Source organism: Haliotis rufescens, unplaced genomic scaffold (genome assembly GCF_023055435.1).
Source record: "Haliotis rufescens isolate VD_foot unplaced genomic scaffold, xgHalRufe1.0.p SCAF_9, whole genome shotgun sequence".
Lineage (NCBI taxonomy): Eukaryota > Metazoa > Mollusca > Gastropoda > Lepetellida > Haliotidae > Haliotis > Haliotis rufescens.
In genome coordinates this window covers 40521782-40545863 of record NW_025964383.1, presented here as the reverse complement: position 1 = coordinate 40545863, position 24082 = coordinate 40521782, and the positions used below count along the sequence as shown (strand labels likewise).

At 40.0% G+C, this 24082-nt stretch overlaps 1 protein-coding gene across 1 annotated transcript; it reads left to right on the top strand.

Moving 5' to 3' along the window:
- Positions 1-70: 70 nt before the first annotated feature.
- LOC124113593 lies at positions 71-24082 on the top strand. Its single transcript, XM_046474027.2, has 4 exons — positions 71-195; positions 15330-15776; positions 21188-21658; positions 22421-24082. The coding sequence occupies exons 1-4, from the start codon at positions 171-173 to the stop codon at positions 23275-23277; spliced, it is 1800 nt and encodes a 599-aa protein (XP_046329983.2). The 5' UTR covers positions 71-170; the 3' UTR covers positions 23278-24082.

The window sequence follows — 24082 nt, the reverse complement described above, 5'->3', positions numbered from 1 at the left end:
ACACTCCTGTAAATGAAAATCATACATACTGGATATAGCTGACAATAAAGACTATTCCTGGAAAACCAATGACAGGTCGTTGTCACGTGATCCAACAAGGAAGTATGAGATATGTAGGTCACATGTAATGACGAATCATCTCGACAAAATTTAACGTTTATTAGGGAGCCATGGCAACTCCTCCTGATGGGAAAGGTAAGTTTATGATCATAATTGATTTTTGAACATTGTCTTTGAAGCCCTCGCAATCACACTGACCGTCCACCTGGAGGAATGCGGGTCACATACCCGCATGACATGATGGTCGGTTAGTCAAGTAATATTCGCACGTTTACCGTCTCATGTAGACGTTCTATTTGTGGCTTGATCACAAAACGTACAGGTGTGACCTTTTACAAGTATCAAGGATGTATTTTTTTGTGAAAGTCATCTGAACTTTAGTTACAATCAAGATCCCAACTGCGCTTTGAAATCGCCACTGATAATCAACATTGTTCAAAATATTGTCGACATGAACAGTGACTGTACATAGGGAGGGAAGTGACTATACCGCAATATGAACGGTTAATGCTAGGTCCGGGAGACGTGGTAATTGCGTTGTGAGCCTACCATTATTACAGAATATGTCTTATTCATTGTATAATGTGATAATACTTAGTTAAATCCATCTAATGATACATACAGCCACACATATAGCCCCCCCCCCCCCCCCCCCTTCTTTCGAAAGACTCAAGTAGTCATCCATGATTCAAACACTCATATCCAAATAGGTTTTATCTCATCTGGAGAATATCGTATTTTATGAATCTAAACTCTAAGGAATACAATTTTTAAGTTTGACAGACGGTATTTCGGTGGATAATTGAGACTGGTTATTCTCCGGCTTTGACGTCTCATATTTACTTTATATATTTGATGGGAAGTTTTCCCTGTATAAATGTATGGTGAGGAATTGTTTTTTAAGTGGCTTTTTCCCTTCAACCAGTACTGAAGATGTGCATGATACATAAAGAATGCATCCACACTGGTACATCTGTATCTACTATAACTGTAGAGGTGCACTTGGTAATATTCCTTGAACCTGAACATATATATTAAGATAACTAAACTTAGATTATTACACCAATGTGACAATGATCTTCCTAAACCTATATATTTTTTCAATGAAAGCTGGCGGAAAGAGGGACACCTCATATTGCATCTATACACACTTTATATTACATCTATACACACTTCATATTGCATCTAAACACACCTTATATTACATCTATACACACCTCATATCACATCCGTACACACCTCATGTTACATACACACCTTATATTGCATCTATACACACCTTATATTGCAACAATAAACACCTCATATTGCAACTATAAACACCTCATATTGCATCTATACACACCTTATATTGCATCTATACACACCTTATATTGCATCTATACACACCTTATATTACATCCATACACATCTTATATTGCATCTATACACACCTCATATTGCATCTATACACACCTTATATAACATCCATACACACCTTATATAACATCCATACACACCTTATATTACATCCATACACACCTTATATTGCATGTATACACACCTTATATTGCATCTATACACACCTTATACTGCATCTATACACACCTTATACTGCATCTATACACACCTTATACTGCATCTATACACACCTTATACTGCATCTATACACACTTTATATTACATCCATACACACCTTATACTGTATCTATACACACCTTATATTGCATGTATACACACCTTATATTCCATCTATACACACCTTATATTGCATGTATACACACCTTATACTGCATCTATACACACCTTATATTGCATCTATACACACCTTATATTGCATCTATACACACCTTATACTGCATCTATACACACCTTATACTGCATCTATACACACCTTATATTACATCCATACACACCTTATACTGCATCTATACACACCTTAAAATGCATGTATACACACCTTATACTGCATCTATACACACCTTATATTGCATGTATACACACCTTATATTGCAACTATACACACCTTATACTGCATCTATACACACCTTATACTGCATCTATACACACTTTATATTACATCCATACACACCTTATATTACATTCATACACACCTTATATTACATCCATACACACCTTATATTACATCCATACACACCTTATATTACATCCATACACACCTCATATTACATCTATACACACCTTATATTACATCCATACACACGTCATATTACATCCATACACACGTCATATTACGTCCATACACACCTCATATTACGTCCATACATACCTTATATTACATCCATACACACCTCATATTACATCTATAGATACCTTATATTACATCTATACACACCTTATATTGCATCTATACACACCTTATATTCATTCCATACACACATCGTATTACATCCCTACACACCTCATATCAAATCCGTACAAACCTAATATAGCATCAACACACACCTCATCTTACATCCATATACACCTCATATTACATCCATACACACCTTATATTACATCCATACACACCTCATATTACATCTATACACACCTTATATTACATCCATACACACGTCATATTACATCCATACACACGTCATATTACGTCCATACACACCTCATATTACGTCCATACATACCTTATATTACATCCATACACACCTCATATTACATCTATAGATACCTTATATTACATCTATACACACCTTATATTGCATCTATACACACCTTATATTCATTCCATACACACATCGTATTACATCCCTACACACCTCATATCAAATCCGTACAAACCTAATATAGCATCAACACACACCTCATCTTACATCCATATACACCTCATATTACATCCATACACACCTCATATTACATCCACACACACCTCATATAACATCCATACACATCCCATATTAAATACATACACACCTTATATTACATCCATACACACATTATATTACATACATACACACCTCATATTGTATCTATACACGCCTCATATTGCCTCTATACACACCTTGTATTGCATCTATACACACCTCATATTACATCTATACACAACTCATATTGCATCTATACACGCCTTATATTGCATCTATACACACCTTATATTGCATCCATACACACCTCATATTACATCTATACACAGCTTATATTGCATCTATACACACCTCATATTACATCTATACACACCTCATATTGTATCTATACACGCCTCATATTGCATCTATACACGCCTTATATTGCATCTATACACACCTTATATTGCATCCATACACACCTGATATTACATTTATACACAGCTTATATTGCATCCATACACACCTCATATTACATCTATACACACCTCATATTGCATCTATAAACACCTTATATTACATCCATACACACCTTATATTACATCCATACACACCTCATATTACATCCATACACACCTCATATTACATCCATACACACCTTATATTGCATCTATACACACCTTATATTGCATCTATACACGCCTTATATTGCATCTATACACACCTTATATTGCATCTATACACACCTTATATTGCATCTATACACACCTTATATTACATCCATACACACCTTATATTACATCCTTACACACCTTATGTTGCAACTATACACACCTTATATTACATCAATACACACCTTATAGTACATCCATACACACCTTATATTACATTCATACACCCCTTAAATTACATCCATACACACTTAATATTACATCCATACACACCTTATATGACATCCATACAAACCTCATATTACATCTATACACACTTTATATTACATCCATACACACGGCATATTACATCCATACACACCTCATATTACGTCCATACACACCTCATATTACGTCCATACATACCTTATATTACATCCATACACACCTCATATTACATCTATACATACCTTATATTACATCTATACACACCTTATATTAAATCCATACACACCTTATATTACATCCATACACACATCGTATTACATCCATACACACCTCATATTAAATCCGTACACACCTCATATTAAATCCACACACAACTTATATTACATCAATACACACCTCATATCACATCCATACACAACTTATATTACATCCATACACACCTTATATTACATCCATACACACCTCATATTACATCCATACACACATCATATTACGTCCATACATACCTTATATTACATCCATACACACCTCATATTACATCTATTCACACCTTATATTACATCCATACACACCTCATATTACATCCATACAATGTCATATTGCATCCATACATACCTTATATTACATCCATACACACCTCATATAACATCTATACATACCTTATATTACATCTATCACACCTTATATTAAATCCATACACACCTTATATTACATCCATACACACATCGTATTACATCCATACACACCTCATATTAAATCCGTACACACCTCATATTACATCTATTCACACCTTATATTACATCCATACACACCTCATATTACATCCATACAATGTCATATTGCATCCATACATACCTTATATTACATCCATACACACCTCATATAACATCTATACATACCTTATATTACATCTATCACACCTTATATTAAATCCATACACACCTTATATTACATCCATACACACATCGTATTACATCCATACACACCTCATATTAAATCCGTACACACCTCATATTAAATCCACACACAACTTATATTACATCAATACACACCTCATATCACATCCATACACACCTCATATTGCATCTATACACACTTTATATTACGTCCATACTCACCTCATATTAAATCCACACACACCTTATATTACATCTATACACACCTTATATTATATCTATTCACACCTTATATTACATCCATACACACCTCATATAACATCCATACAATGTCATATTGCATCCATACACACCTCATATTACGTCCATACATACCTTATATTACATCGATACACACCTTATATTAAATCCAAACAGACCTCATATTAAATCCATACACGCCTCATATTAAATCCACATACACGTCATATTACATCCACACACACCTCATATCAAATCCATGCACACCTTATATTACATCCATACACACCTTATATATTACATCCATACACATCTCATATTAAATCAACACACACCTTATTTAACGACCATACACACCTTATATTACGTCCATACACATCTCATATTACATCAATAAACACCTCATTATCACATCCATACACACCTCACATTACATCCAGACACACCTCATATCACATCCGTACACACCTCATATTACATCTATACACACCTTGTATTACATCCATACACACCTCATTATACATTCATACACACCTCATATTACATCCATACATACCTTATATTACATCCATACACACCTCATATTACATCTATACATACCTAATTTTACATCTATACACACATTATATTATATTAAATCCAAACACACCTTATATTAAATCCATACACACATCGTATTACATCCCTACACACCTCATATTAAATCTGTACACACCTCATATTAAGTCCACACACACCTTATATTACATCCATACACACCTCATATAACATCCACACACACTTCATCTTACATCCATACACACCTCATATTACATCCATACACACCTCATCTTACATCCACACACACCTGATATTACATCCACTCACACCTCATGTTGGAGGTATACACACCTTATATTACATCCATACATACCTTATATTACATCCATACACACCTTTTATTACATCCATACACACCTCATATTACATCTATACACAACTTATATTACATCTATTCACAACTTATATTACATCCATACACACCTCATATTACATCCATTGACACCTCATATTACATCCATACACGCCTTATATTGCATCTATACATACCTTATATTGCATCTATACACACCTTATATTACATCCATACACACCTTATATTACATCCCTACACACCTTATATTACATCCATACACGCCTTACATTACATCCATACACACCTCATATTACATCCAAACACACCTTATATTACATCCATACACACCTTATATTACATCCATACACACCTTATATTAAATCCATACACACATCGTATTACATCCATACACACATCATATTAAATCCATACACACCTCATATTACATCCACTCACACCTCATATTAAATCCACACACACCTCAAATCAAATCCATACACACCTTATATTACGTCCATACACATCTCATATTAAATCAACACACACCTTATTTAACGACCATACACACCTTATATTACGTCCATACACATCTCATATTACATCAATAAACACCTCATTATCACATCCATACACACCTCACATTACATCCAGACACACCTCATATCACATCCGTACACACCTCATATTACATCTATACACACCTTGTATTACATCCATACACACCTCATTATACATTCATACACACCTCATATTACGTCCATACATACCTTATATTACATCCATACACACCTTATATTACATCCATACACACCTTATATTAAATCCATACACACATCGTATTACATCCATACACACATCATATTAAATCCATACACACCTCATTTTACATCCACTCACACCTCATATTAAATCCACACACACCTCAAATCAAATCCATACACACCTTATATTACGTCCATACACAACTCATATTACATCCACACATATCTCATATTACATCCATTCACACCTCATATTAAATCCACACACACCTCATATTAAATCCACACACACCTCAAATCAAATCCATACACACCTTATATTACGTCCATACACAACTCATATTACATCCACACCTCCTATTACATCAATACACACCTCATATTACATAAATACACACCTTATATTACATCCACACACACCTCATATTAAATACATACACACCTCATATTACATCCATACACACATATCTCATATTACATTAATACACACCTCATATAACATCCACACACCCTATATTACATCCATACACACCTCATATTACATCCATACACACCTTATATAACATCCATACACACCTCATATTACATCCATACACACCTCATATCACATCCATACACACCTCATATTACATCTATACACACCTTATATAACATCCATACACACCTCCTATTTCATCCATACACACCTCATATCACATCCATACACACCTCATATTACATCCACACACACCTCATATCACATCTGTACACACCTTATATTACATCCATACATACCTCCTATTACATCAATACACACCTCATATCACATCCGTACACACCTCATGTTACATCCACACACACCTCATATCACATCCATACACACCTCATATTACATCCATACACACCTTATATAACATCCATGCGCATCTCATATTACATCCACACACACCTCATATTACATCCACACACACCTCATATCACATCCGTACACACTTCATGTTACATCCACATTCATCTCATATTACATCCACACACACCTCATATAACATCCACACACACCTCATATTAAATACATACACACCTCATATTACATCCATACACAACTCATATTACATCCATACACACCTCGTATTACATCCATACACACCTCATCTTACATACACACACACCTCATATAACATCCATACAAATCTCAAATTACATCCATACACACCTCATATTAAATACATACACACCTTATATTACATCCATACACAACTCATATTACATCCATACACACCTCGTATTACATCCATACACACCTCATCTTACATCCACACACACCTCATATAACATCCATACAAATCTCAAATTACATCCATACACACCTCATATTAAATACATACACACCTTATATTACATCCATACACACATTATATTACATACATACACACCTCATATTACATCCATACACACCTCATATTACATCCACACACACCTCATATAACATACCTTTTTCTGGGCGGTCGGGTAGCCTAGTAGTTAAAGCGTTCGCTCGTCACGCCGAAGACCCGGGTTCGATTCCCGACCATGGTACAATGTGTGAATATTGCTGGAATATTGCTAAAAGCGGCGTCAAACCATACTCACTCACTCACTACATACCTTTTACGCTCCTTGTTTCCCGGTTCACACAGACACTGCAGTGTAACCTCCGCGTGTTACCACTACGTGCAGTATAAACGCACTCCAATCGTCCACCCCGCTATACACCCACCCATCGGCGACATCATTGCGTAACACGACACGCGAATAATGTTGATGACGGGACACCGACTTCATAGTCCAGTGGGTTTCTTCAATAGCTTTAACGTCACAACATTCAACAGGCTATCATGATTGAGATCCCCGTTAGCATTTGTCCCCGGCAACCAACGTAGGTTGTAAGAGGTGATATAATATAATTTAAGTACCTCCAAATATGTCATTGATTTAGCCAACAGAGAACATCGTAGTATATTTGCTAAATTTAGATGTGGTACCCTCCCTCTTGAAATTGAACTCGGTCGTTTCTTGAAACCAAAAATCCCCTTACATAATCGTATTTGTAAACACTGTAATACAAACAGTATCGAAGACGAGGTTCATTTCTTAACAACGTGTAATCTTTATGCAGATCAACGAGGATATGTTTGGGGGTATGCCTCGTCTCTTTGCCCAAATTTTTGTCTCATGACCCCTATAGATCAAACCACATTCCTTATGAAGTGCGATAATTTATCCTATTCTGTAGCTGCAGTAATTAAATCCATGTACAAACGTAGGTTATATAACAACGTGTCATAAACCCATTCCAGTATTGTATGCCTCTGTATATTTTATATTTTATAAAACATGTCATTGTATGGCAATGCTTGTCATAAATGTACGAGCATTATACTTTTATCTCGTATTTTGTGCACCATTAACAAATAAACTACAGTCCAATATAACTATTTTAGCACTTGCAGTGCTTTTAAGAACATTAGTGTCTAATAGGCCCACGCTGGCCGGGCGATGTATATCTTTTAATATATTTTACCTCTTGTATAAATTGATGTAATTTTATGTATACACCGCTGGACACTTAAATAAACTGTTTTTCTTCTTCTTCTTCTTCTATAATGGATCGGGTGATCCGGCTCGGTGACTTGGTTTATGCCAGAAAGACCGAGAATGCGTGGATTCGGCCAGTATGGGTTCCTCTCAGTGCGTGGAGATAATGATCTTGAAATTTCAAGATAATAAGTTGAAATTTCAAGTTAATATCTCGAAATTTAACATCAAGTTATTATTATGAAAATTCAAGATCATTGTCTTGAAATTTCAACTTAGTATGTTTCTTGAAATTTCAACTTAGTATCTTAAAATTTCAAGAAAAAATATTAAAAAACAAATGGCCGTAAAAGGCTTCCGTAGCATATTGCTGACAAACCGAGAAACATCATTAGCTAAATCTGGGAATCGAACCAACGAACATAGGTTTCTGCATAGCGAATCGCGGGGTCTTACAGGACACGACATGGCCACCCCTGCCCCCGATCTTCATGTGAGCGAAACAACGTCCAGTATGGGTTCCTCTCAGTGCTAACCGATATAACAAATGAATTTATGCTGTTTGAACGACAGGTGCACCCAAATTCAAATATTGTGTATGCAGGTGCACTAACCCCGTGGTCATTCCGTGTTAGGTGAGGTGAGGTGAAATAGTGTTTAACGTCGCGTCCAAGATTATTGCACTTATATAGCGACTGCATGTGCGTGTGTGTGTTTGTGTGGCTGCTTGTACTAGTCCGGACTGATGCCGATTTATAGTGCTAGCTCAATTAGATACAATGCCGCAGTTAAACATGAATACCCCACTCAGACACAGTATACTGACACCGAGCCGACCAGTCCTTGTTTTAGCCCCTTAATGCCGAACGCCAGACAGGGTAACAACAAGTACCATCTTTTAACGGCTCTTGGTATGACGCGGCCGGGGATCGAACCCCGGACCTTCCGCTCTCCGGGCGGACGGTTTACCACTAGACCACGGAGGCGGTCTCTTGTTATTGTGGGGAGAAGGGGGAATTTGTTATCTTCTGAAGCCTCTTGTTATCAGTCCGCCGTCGTAGAATTAGAATATTACTGAGTGAGCGTTAAACAAGACACAAAATAGCTTGGCAATGTATCAGTTGGTATTCTAGGCCAGTATTAATTAGCTGAGAAACCAAGCTAATCCGTTCCCAATGAAATATTCAGTATATATATATATATATATATATATATATATATATATATATGTATGTAAAGCCCTTTTAGCTATGAATCTACTTACGGGATCGGGTGGTCAGGCTCGCTGACTTGGTTGATGCATGTCATCGATCCCAAATGCGTGGATCGAAGATCATGGTGTCAATCCCGGGATTGTCTGGTCCAAGCGCGATTATTTACAGACCGCCGTCATATACCTGGAATATTGCTGAGTGCGGCGTTAACGAACAAACAAACAAACAAACAAATCTATAAATTTATGTTCACAAAAGGCCCGTAAGGTGGGATGTCTGGATAAACGGGGTTTCACTGTTCATGTTGTGGCCCAACACTACTACTTCTACGACTGGACCCACGTTAACAAAGCGACTATCTAAACATATATTACACGTGTTGTACCTATACGATTGTTTTGTACATCTTTGGTACTTTGTTGTATGAATCCTGAATACAAGTGACAGAAATAGACTTTACCCTACGTTACAAGGGTAAACATTCATTGTCCCGATTCCATTGTGTACCTGGCAAACAAACTGGTTTCTGAGTGACCCCCCGTAGTCAGAGTCGTGTGACATAATCTACACAATATACGCGAGTAATCAAGCTGCAGTACTCAAACATCGTATAGAGGAAAGTGATCTGCAAGAGAAACAAGGGTCGAGTCATCACAATGGCAAGCGCCTCAAGGAATGAGGATGGTGTGTTGGGCGTTAACTTTACCATCCCTGAAGCACATGTAACACATATAGTGTCTTCTTAGGGAAGTGACTTTGTTCAAATATGCCTCTGTTGACTTGTGAATGGATACCCAGTCGGATGAGACGGGAATGTCACTGTTAACCCCTCACATGAAGCTTGGGGTGTGTATTCCCCATATAGCCAAATATGAAAATCGAGTGAGGTGAGGTGAAATGGGTTTAACGTCGCGTCAAAGATTATTGCACTTATATAGCGACGTGCATGCACGATGTATGTGTGTGGTTGCTTGTACTAGTCCGGACTGATGCCGATTTATAGTGCTAGCTCACTGAGATACCATGCCGCAGTTTAACACGAATACTCCACTCAGACACAGTATACTGACTCCGAGCCGACGAGTCCTGGTATCTAATGCCGAGCACCAGACAGGGTAACAAAAAGTACCATCTTTTAACGTCTTTTGGTATGAAGCGATCGGGCGGACGCTCTACCATTAGACAAAGGAGGCGGTAAAATCGAGTGAACGCTAATCAGTTGAGGTAATAATGTAGCTCTTTGAGTATGCTTTAGGGTGTAGATTTGGCGCATAATAAATATGCACATTACAGTACACATACTACTCAAATACATCAGGCGTGCATCTCTTTTCTTGTTCCTTTAGAGTATGATCTGACCCCTGAAGATCCGGTATAGACTAAGTCTTCAGCAACCCATGCTTGCCGTTTAAGGCGACTAAGGGGATCGGGTGCTCTGACTCGCTGACTTGGTTGATGCATGTGGTCGCATCCTAATTGCGTGGATCGATGCTCATGATGTCATTCACTGGATTGTCTGGTCCAGACTCGATTATTTAAAGACCGCCGTCATATAGCTGGAAAAATCGCTGAGTGCGGCGTTAAACAACAAACATCATCACATCCTTTTAAGGAAGATTGATGAGCTGTCAATATACTGTGAACAAATCATTCATCGCTATTTCGTTGAAGTATTTTCTTAACGACAAAAGCACTTGTTTTAACAAGGAAGGAAAAAAAAAAGGAAATTATCGACAGCAGATTTTCAAATATTTCCGCACGTTTAATGTGACAGAGTAAAACCTGTAGAGAAAATTGAAATGTTTATTTGTCTTCATTCAAAACTACTTTATTTTTACCTTTTTCATTTATGATGTGTTCAGTTTAAACACTGAACGTCCTGAATGAACCGATGACCCAACTATAGCCACATGTTTACCTCCCTGGTTGAGCCGTTTATGTTTATTTGTTGTTAAACGCCGCATTCAGCTATATTCCAGCTATATGAGGCGGTCAGTAAATAATCGATTTTAGACCAGACAATCCAGTGATTGATATCATGAGCATCTATCAATGCAATGGGTACGATGACATGCATCAACAAAGTCAACGAGCCTGACCACCCGATCCAGTTTGTCGCCTCTTACGACAAGCAGAATCGTCTCTTATGACAAGCAGGGGTTGCTGAAGACCTATTCTCACCCGACTATTCACGGGTCTCCCGGTTAAGCCAATGTTCGTACAGACTTGGTACATGGACATGACTGCGAGTTGTGTACATTGCACTCAGATTTGTAGGGGTAGGGGATCAGGGTGGTGAAGGGGGGTCGCGGCTGGGGTTAGGGTAGGGTGGCTATGACAGTGAGCGAGTGACAGGGTAAGGTGGGTTTAACGACAACTTCAGTTCTATACTGAGGCACTGTGGAAACGGATATTCGAGTTTTTGTGGTCACACAAATTAAGTTGTTCTGGGTATTTAGACATGAGATAATCAAGCACAACGATGTCGACTCACGGGTTCGAATCTCATTCGATGTGTTTGTAGATGGACTTGAGCCAAAAAACAACAACATAATTTTTAATTTCAATTAAAGTTAATTTTGCGTTTTCACAGGGATTTCCCTGGGTACGACCAATGTCCGAGCTAAACGTTACTCTCAGAGTCATTATGACCGCACCCCTAAGTGTAACACTTACCTAAGAATTTTCTTAGCGAGTTAAGAGTACAGTAACCTACGTTTATAACGAACTCACTTATAACGAACTGACGGATATAACGAACTTACTTTTTTGTCCCGACTATTTTCTGTAGTTATGCTGTATATATGCTTTTAACGAACAACGGTTATAACGAACTAAAATTAGTGGCCTCTTTGAGTTCGTTATAACCGTAGTTTACTGTATTCTTAAGAATATTCTAATAATGTTTAGGAATACCGCCCCTGCTATCTACATTACTGTGGGAGGAAATCCCGAGCGATGCAGGTCTCAGACGTCTACCGCTATGGTAAACCCCGGGAAGGGGCACAGGCATGGTACTGACAAGAAGTGTAGTGCTTGGTCGAACTAGCGATGCATTGCAACTGCCCATGGTCTAATGGCAATACATTAATGTCAAAAGTCAACTTTGGCCCATTTGGTAATCAGCGGTAGAGGAGGGTACAGGAACATTTCCAACTAATGCTGTATTTATACATATATCTCAATAGTATCGCGTTACTCATTTTAGTATGGCGTTGTCTTACTCATACACCTATATGTTTAATGTTTAGGAGCTTCATTAGTCATTCCTTAATTAGCAGGCGCTCAATTGTTTTGTTTTTAATAAATAATAATAAGGAAGTGTAATATTTAATTGACACATTATCCCAACCCATGACACACAATTCGAGGAATATGTATTTTTCCAGTGCACGTGGGCTTCATGATGAGCGAGTTAAAATTTAACGTTGCATCGGCATTATTTCAGTCATATTGCGACGAGTGGTTCGATTTGAAAATAAATGTTGAAAATCAAATGGTTGCTCTCACAGGTTCTACTTCGGGATAGACCCGTGAAGATCCTGGGTAGAATAGGTCTTCAGCAACCCAAGCTTGCCGTTAAAAGGCGACTATGCTTGTCGTAAAAGACGACTAACGGGATCGGGTGGTCAGACTCGATGACATGGTTGATGCATGTCATCGATCCCAATTGCGTTGATCGATGCTAATGATGTCATTCACTGGATTGTCTGGCCCAGACTCGATTATTTACAGACCGCCGTCAAAAAGCTGGAATACTGCTGAGTGCGGCGTTAAACAACAAACAATCAATCAATGATGATGTCAATCACTGGATTGTCTAGTCCAGACTTGATTATTTAAAGACCTCCAGGGGCGGTCGGGTAGCCCAGTGGTTAAAGCGTTCGCTCGTCACGCCGAAGACCCGGATCGATTCCCGACATGGGTACAATGTTTGAAACCCATTTCTGGTGTCCCCCGCCGTGATATTGCTGGAATATTGCTAAAAGCGGCGTAAAACCATACTAATTCAATTAATTACAGACCTCCGTCATATAGCTGGAATATTGTTGAGTGCGGCGTTAAACAACAAACAAACATACAAACAAACAAACTTCGGGATATATTCTGGACATGGGGAACACACGAAAACAAACATTATCAGTACTTCATCCTCCATCACCCATAAATACACACGGCAACGGGGGCACAATCGTCTAATCGCGATTGCTGTGTGGAGTTGCTTCCCTTGAACACGCCAGAAACCTGTGATCGTAGGTTTGTCAGTACAATACCCCTACTCGTGGGTTTCACCAAAGTTGTAAATGTCGGAGACCTGCATCACTTCGGACTTTCCTCTCACATTGAGCTGCCTCAAATCGGCGTTAAACCCAACTCTCTCACTCACTCACAAATGGCGGCGTTTGGCGTAAACGTATTCCGTGTCTGTTAAGTGTACTGGTGCAATGGGACCATTCATATATCAAAGGGGTCAAATGAGCACGTGCAAACTCTACCATAGCCGGAAAACGACGCAATAACTGCGACAGATGCCCAGTATAGCACATCTTACATGAAAATATTATCGCTCATTGATCTGAGGACAGGGGGCCAGGTGGCCCAGTCGTCTAAAAGCGCCGCGATTCGGTGTGCAGAGTTGCGTCCCTTGGGCACGCCAGAAACCTATGATTGTGGATTCGAATCTCGGTTCGCCCCGATTATGTTTCTAGGTATGTCAGCACCATACCCGGGCTCGTGGGTTTCACCGAAGTGGTAAACGTCTGTGACCTGCATCACCTCGGGCTTTCCTCCCACATTAAGCTGACACGCCGTGATATAACTGGAATACTGTTAAAAGCGGCGTTAAACCCAACTTACTAGCTCTGAAGACATCTGATCTGGTTTCCTCCTGGCTTGAATCAGTCCTGATTCGCTGGTTTAAAATAGCGACCCAAACACGTATCGGTCGAATGTCTTCACGGGCGATGTTGGAACGTGGTGAAAACAACCCGTGAAATACGTACAGAAAAGAAACAGTTATTTCATTGTTAACCTGCAATCAACTTTTCATTACAGATCCGCCTCGAATCACGGCTCTCCGTTTTTCCACAACGCACGGGCAGAATGTTGAACTCGAACAGCACGGGAAAAGTGCGCAATGGAACCTCAGCTGTCACTGTGGCACGTGCTGCACGAGCCGCTCCCTCCAGAAAGGCGAGAAATTGACCTTCAAACTCTCAGGCAGTGGACATGTCCTTCTGGGCCTCCTGTCTTTCAAACCCGACGCTGCTAATTTTCAGAATATGGAAATAACAAAGGTCGAAAGAAACGCCCACTGGACCCAATTCCGTTTCAAGAAGGAAACGACTGGAATTACCCTGTCTCGCTCAAAGACGCGAGAGGTCACGTTTTCTCGCGAGATAAAGGACAAGACGGAAACACATACCTGCGGCGTTGCCGGACAGGATCTGTTTGTTTTCTTCGCAATAGAGTTCGGTGACATTGTTATTGATATGACATCAGGTAAGGAATTTTTTAAAATAACACTATATATTTTCAGGCCAAGCTTCTTCAGGACATCTAGCATGCCCAGGAACATTTTTGTGGAGTAAAACATGAGGCAACATGATTTTTACAGTATTTTCTGAAACAAATGCATTTTTTCAAAACAATCCCTGCGCACCTATTCTAACCCATCCTCCCGAGGCAAGAGAGTTAACTGACTTTAAAAGTTTCAACCCTTGCCGAACTAGGCTGGAATTCCTGGGCACGATCGTAGCGCCACCAGTGGCTATTTAGAGGATAACCCACGAGATACGGGTGATTACGGAAAATATGGCCCGAGTGAAATTAACGTTCTCAGTTCCGAGCTTTAGCGAGGAACTGAGAACGTTAATTTCACGAGGGCCATATTTTCCGTAATCACCCGTATCGAGTGGGTTATTCTAATTATTACCCATACTCAATTTTGATCATTTACGTTGTTAAAATGTGCTGCATCGTGTTGCTATTTAAGCGAGCTCCACCCGGCCATCTCCAATGTATTCATCCGCAGGAAAACAAGCGGCTTTTTACTGCTAGCCGCTTCACTCTTACCAAGTCAAATTCAAACGATATGCTATGTAGTACCAGAAAAAAATGGAGAATTCTCATTAAAAACTGCAAACTCACGACTTTGTTTAACAACAATTTATAACAATTGATAATACATGTTACTGATTAAACTTTTAGTTATCAGACACAAATAAATTTACAAAACAGTCAAAGCTAGGTCAGACCGTTGCAAACAGTCCCGGAAGCAAGAGGTGCCGAGAAATGTACCGATGCTGTTACCGACGAATTTCGCTCAATATGTCAGTATTTTAAACTGTCATCTTCAACAACAATGAAAACTGGCTAAACAAAGTCGCAAAGTCAATAGTTAAAGAACATGTGTGTCACGAAAACAGATGGGAATGTCATACAAGAAGAATCAAGTCAGTCGCAGTGCGAGATGTTTGACCTAGATCTCGACCGAAGTTTCAAAGCGCGCATGGCTGAACTGGGAGCAGGATGTTTACATCTATCATCGATTCTATGCAGAATCTGTCTGGATGTATGATAACCTGGGACTAATCGGAATCAGAATCGGAATGAATGACGTTAATTCTTCGTCGTTTTGGACTTGGTTGTCTGACGGTAGCCCCAGTGTCGTTTGGGGAAATTGTAATGTTAAATACCCCACCATAGATCGGCCCAGCGAAAAGTGTGTGAACTGCTTCACATTTCGTGTCATGTGAAACTCGGTTCTGTTGTGATGTACTTAGTGACACATGGTGGGCTTGTGGCATGTCGTGAGATCTATCAACATGTGATTCAAGAACTTGGGAATTTCGCATGGCTACAGTGGAGTTTGAGGTGCTGGAATGTGCAAGGATGTTGTTAATATTGTGATGCTGGTGCTCATTTATTTTGGAGTAATGATTGATGGACTGGATGTTTTTGTGACCAGACACCTGCATGATCTGATGTGCGGGAACGCCATTGTCAGAGAGAGTTTGAATCATCCTTTTCCTTGCACTGTGATTTGTTAAACGTTTGTCAGCTGACAACCCTGCCCTGACGGCCATCCTTTTCATTATGGAACCCAGCTTATTACGACCAACAGGCTGGCGTTTAAACCATGTGTCTCCAGATTTGACCCCAAATTGTGTGTTGGTTGCAAGGTAAAAGGGGTGATCATCATCACAGTAATTTGCGGGTCGCAGGTCACGGTACCGTTTATAGACAGCTACCGGACAGCACAAATCACCAGGTTGTGCCCATGCCTTAGGGGCAACGTCACGTGCCCCCTCAGCCTGACGTGTTTTCGATTGTCTCTCAATATACTGCAGATACTCATTGTTTTCAGTATCTTTATTGAGAATGACATCGCCCCATTGCATGCGCCTGTGAGGGGTGGCAGAACGCAGACCAAAGTAGATGGTGTTGTTCCACCATAACGTGTTTAAGATTGCATCAGGTGTACTTGTGCCAAGTTGTCCAGGTTCACGGAGTTTATTTAGTTCAATATCTGAAACGGGATCGGCCCGCTGGGGTAAGTTGCCTTTACCTTGCTTTTTCAGGGATTTTTGTTTAGATTTTAAAACTTCTCGAAGTTTAATGAAATGCACGGAGTCTGACAACGAGTGTTTATAGTCATATCTCTTCAGATAACGCTCAACACTGGCCTTTATCCCTTTTATTGTCGATGGTTCGTATTCTGTTCCATCCGACTTTTTGGCGGATATGAAAAACCTGCACAAGAGAATATTGAGTTCACTGGGTGGGATTTCTTCAACTTTCCTTGTTTCTTGAAAACTTTGCTCTAAAAAACTGTGAACAAACTTCAGGTCAAGTTTTGTTTTCTTCATGGTATTTTCATTTTCATTACTTGCCAAAAAGTCATCAATATCAATTTCCTTTATTGCAAAGTTTGTAGAATTGTTTTGTGTGGGGGGATCGAAAAAGTCATCACTCATTAAGTCATCCACGACTGCTTGGGGTAGGCCAAAGGACGGACTAGACGGACGTGACGGTGGTGCATTTGACACAGTTTCGGGTAGTAATCTCAATCGGAATCGGGGAACTTGCATTTCGCCAAACAGAGTCTTCACCACATAGACATTGAAGGTATTAAGTGGTTGAACTATCTGTATTACACGTCCAGTGAGATCGCCATCAATTTTGACCAGGTCACTAACCTTTATCGGTGTCAAGTGGGCAGCCATGTTTGTTTACAAACAAAGCAGACGTATCAAAGTTGTGCATGGAAATTTGATCGATTGTTAAATGATTGTGCATTAAAGAGATGTTACAGTAATACAATATTGGTACTTTGTTTTTATTTGGAAAAAGATACTGTATATTGTTCTAGTCAAAGTCACGCATTTGCGAGAACGACGACAGCATATAATTCATGAATGAAAGAACGTGTGGTTTGTGAATGAAATGTGAAAGCTCAAAAGTAGATCCGGCAATCAGTGTCAGCCAATGAAATAGCGTAGACATTTAACCAGCCAATGAACACCGAGAATCACCAAAATGCACATGTGCAAATATCCAAAAGTTATTACACGAGTTCTTCTTGCCCGTATGGGTAATAATACGAGTTATGTACCTTCCTTGCCTCTCCTATAGACCAATCAGATTCCGCATCTCGTATCACTTGCATTTGCCTCAAACAAAATGGCCGCGCCCGGTCAAGACGATCTAATCGATAATGAAGATCTATATTGTAATGAAACGGGTCTTACATCGCGAAGTGCATCACGCGAGCATCTTGATTTAAAACATGAAAAGATTTGGAAAATATCTGTTGACAAACACATGCTTTGCAAATGCTGCAATCGACCGATATCTGCATGGCAGTTTAAAAATCGGAATTAGATTTCGTTGCGCGAATGTGATTGGACTATGCATATAGACTCGTTAGTCCAGCCCAAAGTAATTCCATAATACCAGCCTAGTTCAGCAAGGGTGGAAACTGGACTTGTATAGTCAGTTAACTCATTTGCTTCGGGAAGATAAATCTAACCCGGTATCAACAACCGGTTGTTTGTCCAATAGCAGCTGACTATGAGTAGTTTGTTTGTTTGTCTGTTTGTTGTGTAACGCCGCACTCAGCAACATTCCAACTATAAGACGGCGGTCTGTAAACAATCGAGTCTGGACCAGACAATCCAGTGATTGACATCATGAGCATCGATCCATGAAACTTAGATACGATGACATGCATCAACCAAGTCAGCGAGCCTGACCACCCGATCGCGTTAGTCGCATCTTGCGGCAAGCATTCTTCACGGATAGAATATAAGTAGTACGTGAGTGGTTGACGACCTGGACATTTCGACTCACAGATGCCACATGGCTGATTTGGAGTAACATCATACATCGGGTTGATGCTTACGCAGTCGACCACTGGATACTGTTACCATGTTTCACTAGCTGGCGCTGCAACAGTATATGCACGTTATATCATTACTGTGATGAACCAATTTGTTTACTAACTCATGCTATTCAGAGACCCACCGCCCCAACTCCACAGGATCAGTCACTCTTCAACCAACCCATCCACTCATTCTCACAAACAGAATCACTCTCACCCACTGATTGGATCTTCGTTCAAACCATGGGACCGCCTCCGTGGTCTAGTGGTAGAGCGTCCGCCCGGAGAGCGGAAGGTCCAGGATTCGATACCCGGGCGCGTCATACCAAAAGACGCTAAAAGATGGTACTTGTTGTTACCCTGTCTGGCGCTCGGCTTAAGGGGTTAAAACAATGACTGGTCGGCTCGGAGTCCGTATACTGTGTCTCAATCTCATTTAAATCAGATCTTAGTTCTCGCTATCGCTTAACAAAGATCTGAGGACATCCCATTACGGGTCAGAACGACCTTTCACCTGCCCCATCAAAGCGTCGCTTACCAGATCATGAAAGAGACTGTCGAAATGTGTTTTCTAATCATGCAGCCTCCAAAACGTTAACACGGGGTATTCCGAACGACAGTTACGGATCGTACGACTGATTCCGTCAAAATTATCTCTCATTTCCGTGGGATAAACGTTTGAACGGAGGAGGCGTTGCACAGTTGGTGGGAAGCACTGTCATACAATCTCAACCATATATTAGACATTCCGGAATGTTCGTTTGTTCAGTTTTCAAAATTTATATCGAGAACTGTGTCAACATATTTTTCAAGCGTAATCTGAAATGGAAGTCGGCAGGTTGAAACGAGTGCCATAACGCTTGAGAAATCTGCTTTTCAATTGGCTGATGTCGACTTCTTGTTTGTCATTTCAGTGGTCGGTCAACGTTCGCGAAAGGTCGTTCTGACGTGACCCGTAATGAGTTCTCCTCAGATCTTTGTTTTGATCTGATTTTAATGAGATTGACTGTGTCTGAGTGGGGTATTCATGTTAAACTGCGGCATGGTATCTGAGTGAGCTAGCACTATAAATCGGCATCAGTCCGGACTAGTACAAGCAGCCACACACACACGTGCATGCACCTCGCTATATAAGCACAATAATCTTTGACGCGACGTTAAACCCAATTTTCCCTCACCCCACAAACCATGGGATACACAAAACTCCGGACTAAGTGCTACTGCAACCCAACCATTTTGATTAATGCGGTTACCCTGTAACGTGTTCACTGCGCATAACCAATTTATTTTAAAACTAGAAATCAGGAAACCGTGGCTGTCTGAAATTTAGCTTTTCGACTCCTGCCAATATTTTTTATACCGTTTGTAAACTAAACTGATACACACATATTGAGGTCCAGTATTCTATATCTTTATATTTTAATATGAAGGTCCAATGGATCTGGCACATAACTCAAGCATGTGAAATCATAACGAAATGTATGGCTTGCTTGGGATCACAAAATTACTTCTGAATTATATTTTGCAGATAGCAAAAAGAAAACGATCTGTTTTGACAAGGCATGCGGTTCGAACATGATTCTCGAAGAACAAGGGAAGCGTGCAAGTCTGAAGCAAAGTAACCTCAGCGCACGCTGCTGCACAGATAGAGCGTTGGCTCCAGGGGAGGTAATCGACCTTCACATTTCTCCCAAAGATAACGCGAGCTGGACCTATGTCAAACTTTTCGTGTCTAACCTGAATGGAACCCAGCTACAGCTCCAAAAATTAGAAGTCAGTCCCGATTCGTCCCTCTACCCTCCAGAAGGAATAAAAGTGGACAAAAAGGGTACTATACAGATTCGACTTAGCGAGGCAGGGGAGATTGTCTACTCGGTGCAGACGAAGGAAACAAGGCAAGCCATAAGTGACCCTGGCCTTGACCTTAATCGACCCCTGTATCTCTACGTGGAACTCTTTCGTGTGAAGGTCGTAATTGAATCAACACTTCCAGAAGAAGGTGACTAATCTTGCCATTACGGATTGAGACTTGGTTGTAATGCAAAACTGATTGAGAACAATTTTTTAAAACAACTACTCTAAGGAATTAGTCCAAGAGTTAATATTGCCAAACGTACTATAAAACAATACGTAGCATATATACACCTGGAAATTAGGTTTGCACCTCTACATTATAATTCCATTTTCAATCGTATCATTGAATCGATTATTTTGTAACCGTTCCACGGCTACAGTTATTCGACTACCATTTCAATTGCTTCCCCATCTTCTGAAGGCAAGAGAGTTTCCAAATGGACTTTTTCAGTCAGTTAACTCCTTTGCCCCGGGAAGATGTTACCTCCACTGCAACTTGGCATCATAACCCAATCTTTGTGACCGTCCGGAGAAACGCAGTGTTCCTACACAAAATTTCCATCACGTATCGGAGGTAATCGGAGGCATTAACGGTCAATATGTTGATAGTTCAAACAATGCATGGAAGCACGGAATATGTGACAATGAAGGAGTGGTGCTCAGTATGTTTCCAGGTGTATTAAAGGCTAATGTGTTGGTGTGTTATACACGTGATTATTCCCAGTACGTCATTCTGTTCGTCAGAGGCATTATAACGAAATATTGGGTGGCGAGAACTGAGAAGTAATTATTTTTTGTAAAACAGAATAATTATCACAAATCAACCACTCATGATGCCTCGCAGTTGACGCTAGATATTTGGTTGTCATTGGTTGTTTAAGACCCAAATCCTTGACTGTCATTTCAGATGATACCTACCTCACTGCCTTGCGCCTGACAGAAGATAACCCATACCTGCAGCCTATTCCTGACCCCAGTGATACTCCACCCTGCACAGCAGGCGCAAGAGGATTTCCTAAAGTGCCATCCCTTATCAAAACTGATTTACCTGAACGGGAATACATTGAGATTCCTGACGTTACTGTGGACGCAAGACTACCAGACATCTTTCCCGACCCATCTCTGACGTTGCCAAAGCGCCACGATATAGTTGGAAACAGCAGGGTAGACCCTACACCCAACGCAAAAAATCAGCAACATGTGCAGAAACAAGGAGACAGTTTAGATAAACGGCCGCCCATCCCAGTCCCAAGGAAGGACCAGGGACAGTTTGGTGGAGGGGACACTGAAGCGAGTGGTCCAACCGCTGGTCATTGTTGTCCTCAAGGCCAACCAACAGGTGGCTCCTCTGGTCCTGAGAGCTGCGAACCTCCTCCTTCACCCATTCCTCAAGATGCTATGTCGTTTCAACTGATTGACAATCTCACGTCACATCTTGCACGAATTGGAGGACTGGGGCCAATAGATAACCAGAATGAACCCATTGGAGGTCCCGTCCCAGTTTCCTCGTTTGCCGAGAAGATCCGCACGAACTATGTTCAACTACTAGACAGACTTGAACCCGATCCAATTGCTGATCATTTGTTTCAGGGTGGAAATATATCAGACGCGGAACAATGTTCCTTCCATGAGATGAACAAGAAAGCAAAGAGTCGTTTTGTGTTACAGGTTCTTAAGACTCGGCCTAGCACAAAGGACAACTTTATCACCGCTTTGCGGCAGTCTGCTCAAAGAGATATCGTAGATTTACTTGGACTTGAGTAGTTGAGGGCCATCGTATTCTTTGCAATTTCATTGTCAAGAGGGCTGTTTCAATAAGTAGAGGTGTGGTGGCCTCGTGGTTAAAGCGTCCGTTCGTCACGCCTCAAATCCTGGTTTGATTCTGTGAAGCCCATTCTTAGGTGCCACATGGCGTGATATTGGAATATTCCTTGTGTCGGAAGACCTCTCCCTTATTTCCCACACAGCGCAAAAACATTATACAAAGTTGCATTTGCGACATACTTCAATCAAGATGACTCGATGAATATACTTAAAATGGATATAATAGCTTCATAATTGTCTGCAGGAGTACAACAGTGCGACGTTCTGTCTGTAAATTGCGGAATCACTGCAGAAATCCAATCATATCCCTTTTCACCACTATTCTGCCTTGTACGCCCAAAGGAATCGGCAATCGAGATTTTATATTTATCTTGTAGTGTCATCTTAACACTCACAGTCCCTTCCCATTGCAGTTAGACACCAGAACTAACCACATCATTGATCAGTATTAATAATCAATACCATATGTGATTCCTGTGTTATATATGGGACACGAATATTTTTTACATTTTATTTCTTGCGTATTTTTATTGCTGGCCTTTCAGCCAGGGAGGATCGAAATAAAAACCAAATACATTAGCGTATCTTAATAGTAAAATGATCAATTTGCTTTGCATTATATTAACCGCTTGTATGGACAGTTCATTGCCTATGGACGTATTCACCTTTAGAGACAGACATATGCAGTGGCAAGATACCTCAGTTGTGATTATTCAGTATTTGATATTAAAAACTAATTTCCTGA